The 13,351-nt window shown below is 45.2% G+C and overlaps 1 protein-coding gene across 1 annotated transcript in view; it reads right to left on the reverse strand.

The window, feature by feature from the left end:
- Window positions 1–12,168: 12,168 nt before the first annotated feature.
- Window positions 12,169–13,351, reverse strand: part of SLC38A1 (solute carrier family 38, member 1) — a 27,484-nt gene continuing 26,301 nt past the window's right edge. The window contains exon 15 of the mRNA XM_009584528.1: window positions 12,169–12,545. Coding sequence (XP_009582823.1) covers window positions 12,444–12,545 — 102 coding nt within the window. The 3' untranslated portion in view covers window positions 12,169–12,443. The remainder of the gene's footprint in view (window positions 12,546–13,351) is intronic.

The raw sequence follows: 13,351 nt of genomic DNA on the forward strand, positions 1-13,351 counted from the left end.
TCCTTGCTGGATGAGGTGGATTTGTTCCACAGGTCATCGGGAGCTTGTACACTGGAGTAACACCTCAGTTTCTGTGTGTTCAGATATAAAACAACAGTGCAGGAGGAAATACTTTTGGTGACCCAGTTTCACCAGAGTTGAGAGCAGATGTGTTTTCTATAGCATGCAGTACTCCTGCAAAGCCTATTGGTTTAATGCTAAACTGCTGGTGTCCGTGCTGATTTACCTTTTGGTCTTGGATACGAATGATAAATTTGTGTCAGGGATTAGTCTGCATGTGTAGCCCACAAGGAGAAAATCATACAGCTAACGGTATTTTTGCTCAACTGTCTGTGGAGATGAGGAAAAACAGCAGCAAGAGCTAAAGACACGCTTAGAAATATGAGTGCATATGCAGAGTAATGTTGCCTCAAGAACAGAGAAAACTCAGGTGCCGAGTTGTGCAATTTTCAATAGCTATCACTAGCCATGTTGGCTACCTCATCACAGCCTGGGCCTCATGCGTTAGATGGGGTTTCACTGAGCTTTACAGCTGCACTTGCCTTTAATTTTTTTTTTTTTTTTTGCTTAGCTGAGATTTGCAGTAATGTTGCCCTAAAAGACCTGGAGCTCCTACAACTCCATTGTGTTAGTTTTCATTCCTTAAAATGTTTTCCTCAGCAGTGCAATGCTGGCATCCTTTGCTATTTATTTTCCTGGGTTTTTGTTGATTCTCCACATCTTTTACAGAGTTGGTTTAGATAATTTTTCACGCTACCTAGCATTTCCCTTGTCCCCTCCACCCCCCCAAAGCAATTAACGTATAACTTAGTATCTTAGTAGTATCCCATTAAGGCAGTTCTTCAGATTATGAAAGTCTAAGACATTTTATCAGATTATATAAATCTAAGGCTAATTCCATTGACCACAGTGACCTCAATCATTTCACAGCAGGCTGTGAACCTTGGAAAGTCTGTGGAAGTGATGCCTGGGAATAGCTCTGTGTTTCTAATAGTAAATTAGTCTGGTCCTTTTCAGTAGTGTTCCTACCACTTAGTGGTGGCTGCTAGTGACCTTTGTAAAATAAGCTCTGTACCAACCCAAGATCTTTGTGGCTAAATTTCTTTGCTCATAAAACTCAGCACTCTAAATGGCATCCTTGTTAGCCGTTAATTAGCTCTTAATTCTTCAAAAATGTACAGTATTTGTAGATGGGTGCTATATAGCTAATCTGGTCTATTGTAACTAGGCTGTGGGTTTTCTGCCTTTGGCTCATCCAGATCTTCCTGGAACATCCCTGGGACCAAAAGTTTGCTGGGCAGACCTGTGGCAAGGACATGTGAAATCTCTTTTGCAGCTTTGAGCCATAGGACATCCCAAAGTTAGTACTTCCCAAGCAAGGTAGTAGAGGTGTTACCAGCTGTCTGCTGGTAGGGTGCCGTTGGTAGAGTGCTTATGGAGGTCCACTGAGACAGCACCTATAAAGAGGTGGGGTTGGAAACACTGCATGATCTTCTTGTGGGTAAAAGCCCTCGTCACGTCTGTCCCCTTGTGAAAAATACACCTCTCAGAGCTGGCTTCGATGTATCCTGCTCTTTATGGGTGTTGTTTTCATTGCCTAGCTGTGCTAACCACAGTGTTTTCTCAGAGGTAGGTGGGTAGGTAAAGAGCATGTTGCAAGAGGTGTTTTCTAGCAATTAGTTTTGACCTATTTTGTTTACTGGCATCCGGACTGTTTGTAAATACCAAAATAAAAAAAAAACTTTCCAATTTTAGACAACTGTCCTGAGCCCTCAGAGTGGCGTTCAGATGCCCTCAGAGGAAGTATGGGTTATTTCTGCAGTAAACAGGACTAATGATCTCTTGTGCTTGATAGAGGGTTGTAATGTAAATATAGACATGTTCTTACTTGAATGAACTGATTTATAATCATCCTCACTTTTAGGATAGTGAGATTGTCCCTTGAGAAGCCTGGGTGTTGGTGATGTGTTTGCCTGGGGTGTTGTAGTGCCGCCTCACTTGCTCAGTGCTTTAGTTGCCTACCTGGGGTTTGCAAACTGCATGGGGTGCATCTTCTGCTTGGTGGGCTCATGCTCTGGTCAGCCATGAGGAGGAACTTTCTTCTCACGTCTGACCAGAGCATGAGTCCCACCAAGAGCTGAGTTTGCCCCAGTGTAATGTGGAGCAGGCAGGGACATGCCGAAGCACTGCATGAAGGAAGATAATTAGGTGGCATGTGTGTGTCTGAGCACACTTCCTGCTCCCTAGAGAGTACTCTGCATCGTACTGGCAGCCCCGTATGAAGGATTTCAGGCCATTCTTTATTCCTCGGCCCAGAGCAGAGGTGAGAATATCATCCCCTCTCTGGACTGGATTGGTCCTAAACAGTACAGTCTGTGATCACATCTTACGCTAGGAAATCAGCATCCCATGTGAAGATGACACGTCTGCTTTTGTAGTGATACTGAGTGTGAGTTGAAGCCATCAGCACAGCTAGGACTCAGTTATTGAAGCTTTTTTGTCAACCAAGCTTTATTCTTTTTGCTACCAGAACTCTTTAAGAAAACAAACAATTTCTGCATCTCTTAGTACCCGCATTCCTGGGTTCATTCCATTAACTGCGAGGACTGTGGGTTCTGGTTAAAATAATCTGCCTCTGGAAAGCGGAGAAGTTGACCCTGTTCGTTCTGCCCAGAAAGATGCCAATTAGTGCTCCACTCAAGTCAAAATTTAACAAAGGCTTGAATGTTCCTGTGCCTGTTGCTCAACAAGATTGTTCATCAATTTACAGGGAGGCCACGCTGCCTTTTCAAAGTGCTGCTGGAGGCCTGCCAGCAGTAGTAACAGAGACTGCACTCATTGTTTAAATGCCGCTGGATGCGAGAACGGCAGACTGATGCCTGTTTTCCTTTTATTTTATGATGATCTAATTGCAAGAGATATATAATTCCTCGTTATGTCAGGGAAGTTGTTTCTCCAGCATCTGGTACTTCTCTGATTATCTACAAATGGTATCTGAAAATTAATAGGAGATCCAGCTCTCATGTAAGAAATACTAGTAGGAACTGTTGCCTGCACAAAGCCCGAGGAGACTTCAGAGTCTGCAAGAACTGGCTTTGTCAGTGAACGTATAATTTTCTTTTTTTTTCTTTTTTTTTTAACATCCTAGTAAATTACAGGCTTTGGTTATGGTTTGAAGAAATGTGTTCTACAAATGTTGTAGCATCTGTATGCTGCTGTTTTTACTGCAGCCGTAGTACAGGTCATTAATCTGATCTCACGTCGTAAAAATTTCTCCACCCTCTTCATGAGTTTCTTTGTTATCATAACACTTTCCAATACCTTGGCGCCTAACTCCGCTATGCTCCCTTATAATTACCCGGGATAGAACAACTGCTTTTTTATCCTCGACGTGCTTGGCTCCTGCGGCGGTGTTGCCGAGCCCCATGCTCACCGCATCTCTGCAGCAGACTGCACATCCAGGAACACGCAGGGAGCTCCGGAGGGCTGGTGCTGGCGGCTGGGGAGACATTTGGCCAACAGACCCTCTCCCCTCATCCTCATCGGCCGCTCACCAGCACGAGCTCATGGCACAAGCCCGGAGAGGGGAAGTGGCAGCTGCAGATACTCCTGCACCTGATACTTCGTTTTCACCTCTCTAATCACTGTCAAACACCTCTAGAGGCACAAGGATTGTTGCCGTCCGGTGCTGTGGAAGGGCAGTGGTTGAGCAAACCCCTCCTAAGCGAGGTGAGGGGAGCCAGCAGCTCTGCCTGGGCTGCGGGGCAGGTCTGTAACAGGCAGTAACGGGCAGCTGTTGCAAAGCTTACGTGAAGTGAGCACTGCTGGGAAAACAACGGTTTTTGGAGAGAGTCACTCTTGAGAACTTACCTGAGCATGGGTCCCCAGAGGTGTTCAGGAAAGAAGAGCTCATGGGAGCATGTCATGGGCACGATCAGCACTTGGTACATTCAAAGGGTGTAGTCTGAAGTAATGATCTCTACCAAAAACTAGGCAAATTTCACCAGCTTTTCATAACTGGCAAGAGGACAGTGCTTAGGGTTTGCTGGGCAAACACTCTCCCCAGGGGACGCAGCAGGCAGTAGGAGGGGGATCTGGTTACCTCCGGGGAAAGGAGCTGAGGCTTTAAGCTGGGTGGCATTTTCCAAGGAGAGGATGTGGTTCTCAGCTCCGGGGTACATACATGGCTCCTGTTGATAATACGCTTCCTTTCCGTTTTTCCGGGGCAGCAGCCTCCATGGGCCCATAGCACAGGGATCTCAAAGAGGGCAGCAGTTGGCCAGGCACCACCATCAGACTGCAGATTGGCTCTCAGACAAGGCTGGCCTGTGCCACCCCAGCCTGTTACAGTTTACTTTCCTACCCCTATTGTCTAAGCCTCGGCCAAACTACACCTTTTTCCAAGAATCCCAATAACCTCATGTTTTTCAAGCAGTGAGCCATGGCAAGGCTGGGGCACACTAAGCCAGCAGCACTGTCCCTTGCCAGCGCCATAGCATTTAGCAGTGTAACACCAACAGCTTTAAAAGACTCCATTTTCCATAACTGTAAGTTGAAAGAGAAATGCATGGCACTACTGCATGGCACTTAGTATCCGCAAAATACAGATGCCAGGCTGCCTGAAAACTTCTGTCTAACTTCACTGGGTTCTGTGTTAAGAAGTTAGTATTTCAGCCGGAGATTGCTAACACAACTGACTGCAAAGGAAATGGTGCTGCTGTCCTGTGTGGGTCTGAGGAGAACAGGGTGCAAGAAGTGAAGCCCATGTTCAGTTTATCAGGGGTCTGTGATTGGAAAGGCTTAGAAATGAACTTACCACTCATCCCTGCTTCTACCATCTCCCCTTTCTCCACACTGGGAGTTGGTGTGCATGCTTACTACCAGCTCTTGGTACAGTGGGCATCTTAACAGTGGCCTGAATTTGGGCTTCAGCCTGAAAACTAACTGCAATTTCACACAAGCTTAAGTCAAACTGAGACCCAAACGGGGGGTCTCTTCCCTCAGGCAGAGCTTGCCCTAGGTAATTTTCCTTTCCTGCCCCCCCCACCGCACAAGTAGGGACCGGTCAGATGAACTCAGAGATCTGGCTAACCTTGGGGATACCTGAAGACCAAGCCAAACCAAAGGCAGAAGTTTGTGGCTGGAAAGGAGGTTGGTGTTTCTTTCTCTGGCTGTGTGGCTTAAGGTGAGCTTCAGGTGAAGCTGTCAGACTGCACTGCAGAAGGCAACAGATTGTTGTTGTCTCTGCAAGCGAGGAAGAAAAGAAATACAGCTTTTCCTCTGCTCCATAACCCATGTTCCTATGTTTTAAGGTATGGCTCTGAGATGATTATTCTTGGCTGGGTAGAGAACTGGGTATGCCCCCACAGGAGAGGCTATTAGACCATGTCAGTGCAGAAGCTTGTACCTCTATGCTCCCAGGATTATGGCTTCAAGATGTTTCCCTGGGCTTGGGGACCGGGCAAAGGCTTGCCAAAGATCCTCTGAAACATAAATCTTCCCATCGCTTCTCCTGCAGAGGAGCCCGGGGAACTCTGCCAGAGATTTTAGCTGTACTCATTCTGTTCAGTCAAGTAAGCTATTCAGTCCTATGGCTAGGACTCTAGCCAAGAGGTCTTTTAGTAAGTGGACACTACAACCTGAGCACTAGTAAAATTAGTGGTCAAAAGCAAAAAGTTAGCATTTTCCAGACCCTCTAAGGCTTTGACAGAGGCACTTTGGCAGATCTAGCTGGGAATGCTTAAAACATTACTGTCCTCGGGTATCCTCCTCATCCATCTGCTAACGGCTTCTGCTTCCACAACAGAGAAGGTCCGGCAGGGGTTTAGCCACTCCAGGCACCAGTTTGGCATTTGAACTCAAACCCAACTCTAACAGCAGCCCTTAAAGCTAAACTGCCTGACTTGACTCTGAAACAGACTGGTGAGCACTCGGAGAGTCTTCAGGGGATAGGCAGAAACAAGGAGTGGGCTTGAGAAATGCTGTCATCTTCAGCAATGCCAGTCTGTGGTGACCATACGCCCCAGCTTCAGGTCCCCCTAAAACTGTATCAGAAACTTTATGTTAATGCTCCATAGCCATGTATTGATGTTTTACCCTATATACTCCACCGAGTCTAATACTGTTGGCTTTGCAAGAGCTGCACGCCCTAGTTCAGTGAAAATACTTGCGTAAGCGCGGGGAGCACATGCTGTTTACAGCATTACAATGATACATAGTCATCCCTTTGAAAGAAAGAATATGGCCCAGACATTAGTTTAGATCACAATTTTAATGTTTAAAAACTATAGAGGTAACAGAGAGATTATAGAACTTAATACATTTTTTTTATTTACACACAGAAACTGAAAAACTGCATCGTTTATTTGGATATGAGCAGCACAAAGTATGGTGATGTTAGCAGGAGCAAAATATTATCAATGACTCACTTCAACAATCTATTAGAGACGAGCTCGTATCAAGCGTACATCATTCAAACAGTATTGTTTATACTGGATCTGGGTGAGCCTTAACATACCTTGGGACACTAAAAACAGGTTTCTATAAACAAGTTAAAGTTCAAGTCTTGTGGAAAAATACCTTTACAGTTTATATTTTGTTGGCTTATAACACTGAAAACAAAACATACACTTGTATTAATTTGAAAAGCTCTGTAGAAGTGACTGCATATAGGTTTTTTCCTCAAATTTGTGCTCACGGTGAAAGCAAACATTATTTCAAGTTTCATTTTCATCCAAGACCATAAAATAAACATGGAAAAAAATGCAATTATTTTTAGATGCATTTTTCAACCTCTGTTTTTCAGCAATCCTGAAAAAACACGTTTCCGTGCTTTACCAGTGAGAAAGACTATGCAAGGCTCTTGACAGAGGCACTCTCAGGACATACACAACCCTCCCCTCCCATCATCCTCACTCCTGGATACGCAGCTATCCCACGACCAAAATACTGGCCTCCACCAGCCCGTGGGGTGGGATGTGCAGTCCCTGGCTGGAGATGCTCTCGTCAGCCTCAGGTGCTAGTGTTTTGGTCGCATGATAGCTGCGTGCCTGGGTCTGCAGCGGAGGAGCAGCCAAAGGACTCTGCAGGAAGGGAGCGGGCTAGAAATGGCACGAATTGCTCTGGTTGCTGCCCACCTCTGGCTTGCAGTACTTTTTTTCTGAACTATAGGCATTTCTGGTGGCTGAAAATGGAAATGCAGAAGTCCTGCCCTGACTTCTGTTTGTACTAGTTGGGTAAATACATTCCGGGATACAACATGGCATAATGCTGGGTCAAATTGCTGGTTGCAGTTTGCTCTGGTTTCTGCATAAAGCCTTTTCAGCACTTTACTACCACCTGACCTCACTGAGGAGGTAAGAGGTACCTGGGTACGAAAGGGGCCCTTTACAAGGGAGATACTTTACCCAGCAGGAAGACTGGCTAACTTGCTGTTGAGAAAACAGGGAGTCATGTGCTGGAATGAATCCTAGCAATTTCATTGGACCTTTTATTTTTTCTTGTTACATTAGTGATGTAATTATAATTTCAAGTTTAGGATTTAACTTGTGAACTCTTGGGAGAAAGGAAAGGATATACATTTTGCTAAGTCAGAAGCTAAAGTATTTGTATTTCTATTAAAATTATTCTTAATATGCAGAACCTATCTCAACACTTCTATATCATAGGGGATAAACAACTGCAAAAATATACAGCATCCTATTTATTTACAATATATATGTACATAAAAATGAAATTTCCTACAATACAACACAACTGCATAGATTTGTCTTCAGAAACATAGGCATGTGTACAATTTGTGAATTCTAGATCTTTCCAGCCCTGTACTTTTTATTAATTCATTATCTTTTTTTTTCACAGTTTGTTACAGAAATCCTTACATTAGATACAAATAAAACATTCTGTGTGTAAGTTATAGGAAATAAGGATTTTCCTGACGCCAAGGGTCCTGGGGAATTGTTTAAGAAAGCACCCTGGTGCCAGGCGATAAAGCCATCTCGTGGAGCTGCTGATGGAGCTGAGTACATTCTGCTGTGCCTTTCTCCTACAGGCACTGGGGTGGGATGGTAGGACTGGAGGTGGGACACCACCACATGGAAATAATTTTGTTTTGACCAAGATGCTTTTTAGCCTTAATGTAAGGTTCAAGCAAAGAAACATATTCATTTAAAGATAAGCTAGAGATACCATTGATTGTTACTGTTAATACTTAATATCAGAGAGAGCTGTGGTGCTTATGCATGGTAAGGCAGATGTACAGACACAACCCATACATCATCCAACCTGCATTTGCATGTGTGACCTATTGCAAGTGGAGCACAAGCTATGGGTCAGTGTGTGGCTCAGGAAAGCAGCCCTCGGGACCGGATGGGCATCCCCATCCCTGACCTCGCAGGGCGAGACCGCCCGTTCTGCCCTGGGCCTGCACACGGGCTGGGCACCACTCACTCACCCCGAGAGGTCACTGCTCCCGAGATACTGTTCCCAAATAACAATTTACTGTGTTTTACTTACTAGGCATGTTTGCCATCGGACAGAGAAGGGCAGCTGTATTCTGCAACCGTAAGGGTGCTTTAAGCTCATGACTGTTTTCCTTGCAATGTGCTTTGGACTAGGAGAGGCAGCAAGGCCATCTTTTAAATATAGGATTAACTCCTACAATCTTATTAGGAGCCCCTGCTTCTAATTTGTCCTTCCTTGTCCCTCACCACTCAATTGTTGCTATTATGCAAATGAGAATTTTAAAATATTTTGTTGTAGTTATTAGGAGCAATTTTGCATCCAGTCTATGACATTTGCAGTGCTCACAATAGTGATAAATTTTCTATGAAAAGAAAGCATGCTACCACCTACTAAGTAGATACGGTACTCTGGATCCTATTAATTTAACAACAGAGAAACTCCTACAGCATTTCACTGTGCTCTTAAAATCCTAGCTAAAATGTGGGACTCGTACATTGTTGGCTACAAGTTCACTATTTCAAATGAACTGAATAACAGCAGTACATTTTACAGATAACCTCATACAAATATTGTCATCCATCACTGATGTTGACAGTTACAGCAGGGTCTATTGCATTCTGTTAAGAATGTATAAACCTGATGAGAAAACAAAAAGCACGTTATTTCACGTTCATTACCACAGACATCAATAAACACATGATTCCTTTCCATAAATATCTATAAATATGATGCCAGTAAATCAGTCTAAGCAAAATTCCCTCTTTTTTTTTCAGAGACCCAGAAACAAAGTCTGTTTAAAGACTCAATATTTTGGGTATCTATTTTTCAGTATCTAAGATATGCTTTGATGGTCCAGTACCTTGGGTAATTTCACTATGCACACACCCAGCTCATTCTTCTCCCTATTTATCCAGTAAAACTCCAGTATACAATAAACTGGGAAAAAGAAGGCTGCAGAATAGCAAAGAGGAGAGAGGGGGATAGTGATGGAGAGATTTAGGAAGATGCAAGGAGTAATCAGTCACCCAACAGTCCTTCAGGACGGAGGAAGCTGGGTGCCAAAACTCAATGGTTGGTATTTTAAACATGAGACTACGGACTATTTGGGGGGGCTGGAAGAGAGATGTCGCAGTTGTGACCTTGCTGGGACCCTGTGCAAGCAGATCAGAGCTCTAGTTCCTACCTGGGTATTTGAAAGTCACTCCTAGGATCTCCTCTCACAACCCCCCAATGCACAGAGCTGCACTGCTCATAAATCAGTAGTAGAAGGATAAAGGGAGGAGGAAAGCAGGAGAGCCCTGGAGCATTTTGAAGATAACACTGTACAGCATTCTCAGGTCTGAGTTAGTTTTTTTGGGATGAGATCCAGAGAGATTATAAGGCACCTCGAAACCTGAAACGTGACCCCAGCAAGCTGAGTCAGAAAATGGAGTGAGATGCTGGGCTCCTGCTGCAGTGACCAGGGAGAGCTGGGCGCCTGTGAAAGGGGAGCCGCAAACTTACACCCCAAGCTGGGAAGATGCCTGGAACGAGCTGTGAGGAGATAGGAACCAAGCATGGGTTCTTCTCTCCAGAGCTTGACTAACACACAGCTGGGCCCATAGACTATGGTACAGACTTCTTCTCTGTGAATTAGGGCAGGGATCAGTCCCATAAAGAGATGTCACAGAAAAAACTGGTGACCTGCACCATCACAGGCAAGGGTTTGAGACCAGCCGCTGGAAAGCATGAGCTGCCTCAGCCCAGGGGTCCCAGGTAGCTCAGCAGTTCATATGTTAAATGCTGGGCTGGAGGGTGCTTGGGAGGAAGGATGCCGTGCTGGAGACCTTTCTGGGAGCCTGTGCCACAATAAGTGAAAGTCTGAAGGGCCAGGAGGAGGACAGACTAAGGGAACCCCGCTCTGCAGTCTAGCAGGTCACTTTGTCTGGAGGGAGGAGGCTTCTAGTTTTGTTCTTGCTGCTGGGCTACTCTGAGGACTTGGGCAGCCTGCGGAGTCTACTCTGCCTTATTTCTGTATCAGTGGAGTATCGGCAGAGCCGGGTACCTCACTGCCTAGGCTGAGGTACAGATCTAGAAGTCTGAGTTTAGTAGGTTTAGTTTCTGCAGCATTTAGTTTCAACACTCTGCATCTCGATGCCCAATTTCCAAGGAAGGCCCCAAACTAACCTCTTTGGATGTTACCCTCAGAAACCAGCTTTCAAGGTCCTGAGAAGTGCTCTGTGATCTCAACTCTCAGTGACTTCTAGCCTTGTAGGACAAGGCAATGGCAACTGAAGCAATTCAATAGCTTACAGAAATCCCAAGATCCTGAATTCTCCATCCCTAACCTTAAAAAGAGCAAGCTGCAATGACAGGTTCCCCACAGCTGATGACAGTCTCCTTCCACAGTTACAACGGGAGTCAGCAATGAACCAGCTACTGGGAACAAGAGGGTCACCGCATACTGACAGGTACAGCTCGAGCACACCGAGGGCATCACTCAGCCCTTGGGTGTGAAGCGGGGCTCCCTTTAGCCATTGGTTCTTTCACTGGGAGCCGGGTTCATATTTTGAGACACTTTTTAGCTCACACGGTGAATGACACAAAGTGAAAACGTTTATGCTGTTGGCAGTGCACAGATGTCTGCTCAGAATGGTTAACGATCACCTGCTTAGCGTTTGAGTCTCTACAAGTAGTTCTCTACACCAGCTATAAGGCATTAGGCAAATGCTTATTTTGTGGACAACAGATGCAAGTTACAGTGTTTCTGCTAGTAGTAATTGAATGTCTTGTCTTTAATTGTTATGGAGAATCGATGAGAAATGTAAATGAAACATTTTAAGTATAAAAAGTGTTTCTGTTTGTTTAAAGAAATGTTGCAGATTTCAATTTCCATTAGAAACCCAGTAGTTTGGCAGGGTGAGTCAAATCCTGCTCCCGCTGCTGTCAAAAACCCCGCTGACTTCAGTGGGAGGAGGGTAAGACACAAGAGAGGAGCCAGTCTCTACAAGGTATGTACAAATGAATCCCAGAATGGAAAAGGCATGAGGTATGATTAAATGCGTAGGTTTTGATAAAACTGGAGCTTGCCTTTTTTTTTCTGAGAGAAGTGGGGCATTAGTAAACAGTTTAATGCTGAAGAAAACACAGACTTCTTATGGAAATCTCAGAGCGTCTGCTTCTCTTCAGGCTCAAGTACTCATGGCTTGGGGTCAAGTCTAGTTCTGGTCACGCTCCAGCTGAAGTGTTCCAGGGGAATGGTGGCTGGTGGTGGTGGCTGTCCTCCTCCTGCTCCCTGCACCCCATCACAAAGACGAGCAGGTCTGTTCCCCAAGGCCACAAAATGGCCAAGCCCGGGGGCTGGCTCCCCCACCAGAACATCAGAGAGAAGCAACAGATTTAGGACCTACGCTTACACAATGCTCATTTATGCTGTCGTGGTGCCTTTCATGCCCATATCCAGAATGCTACACTGAACCCAGTGAGCCAAATGGTGCATGAAACAGCAACAGAACAAACAAACCAGCAAACGGGATGCGTACAATTGGAAAGCAGAGTTTTGGCTAAAAGGCAGGGGGGAAGGGTGTGAACTGACATCACTCCAGTTGGGATTGATAACAAGTGGCACTGCAGAGCAGAGCTTATGGCTGAAGGCCTAAGGATAAAAACGGAACAATGCAATTCATGGGTGGAAGAGGGGAAACAAATTAATTGTGATGAATTTCTATGAGCAACGCTCTGTACAGTCTCACAGACAATTAACACAGACTTTAGGCTGATCTGATAACTGAGTATCGGGGGACAGAGAGATATGCCTGTTGGAAAAATGGGTCTGTTTTCTGCAAGAAAATACACCCATAACAGTATTTTCAGTACTGGATAATCATTATTTGGATTTGATTTGAGTAAACTCACAAAAGATGGAATAGATAACAGAACGGATGGTTGCGATTTTGGTGCGTAGCAAACAGGGGTGTCTTCTTTTCAGAAGGAGGTGAACTTCAGTGGCCTTCGGCACTGCCTCCTGATTGTACCCAGTCATAGATGACCAAGGGAATGCTCACTAGGGAAAACATTATCCCCAGCGCCAAGAAAAGAGAAGCCTGGAACAAAAAGGAGAGAAATTAATGAATAAAAAGAAAAGACAATTAATTCAAGTATGTTAACTTCTCCTCTTAAGGAGATTTACAATGTGATGTATCAGAGTTATCAGCTAAAATGGGATAGCACTTCTGGTAAAGACAAAACCCATAGATAATTAAACAGATTAGTGTCATTAATAATGACTCGCTGAACACCAAAACCAATTTTTTTCTCCTTTCAATTCACTTCTTAAACACCGATCATCCCTAAAGAGGATTAAGCGAGTCTGTTTTTAGGACCAATTGGCTCTGCTCTTTTCAAAGCTTCACGGAAATAAGTATACTCTTCCCATCAGACATGCGTCCATCGAAGTTCAGCCCTTTCGTCTCGGGGTCTGTGGATGGAGCCACAAGTGAAACATGGGTTTCCTGCCTGTCTGCTCAGAGCAGGAAGGTCTGACCTTGCAATGCTTCCAGTGCATGCCCCGTTAGACTGGGAATACATGGGAGTGTTGCATCTTTTCAGCTGCAGCTCTTTCTGGGGCTCACAGGAAATCTTTCCAAGGCCCATTTCCATGTGCTCATGCAAGCCAAAGGGCTAACATTTCAGCTGGCTGCTTCTGGTGGAAGCACCCTAAGTCTGAATCCGGTCCATTAAAACCACAAGGAATACCTCAAATGGAGTGCGTTGCACGCTTTCTGGATCAACACGCTGAAACGGAGAAAGCTTGCTGGGCTGAAAGGGCTGCCGAAGGGGGCTGGAGGGGTACCCGCACCTGCCGACAGCTACGGCTGGGGGCGGGCGGGCGCCCACCCGCCCCGGGGGA

The sequence above is a fragment of the Fulmarus glacialis genome, unplaced genomic scaffold, assembly GCF_000690835.1.
Source record: "Fulmarus glacialis isolate BGI_N327 unplaced genomic scaffold, ASM69083v1 scaffold7949, whole genome shotgun sequence".
Lineage (NCBI taxonomy): Eukaryota > Metazoa > Chordata > Aves > Procellariiformes > Procellariidae > Fulmarus > Fulmarus glacialis.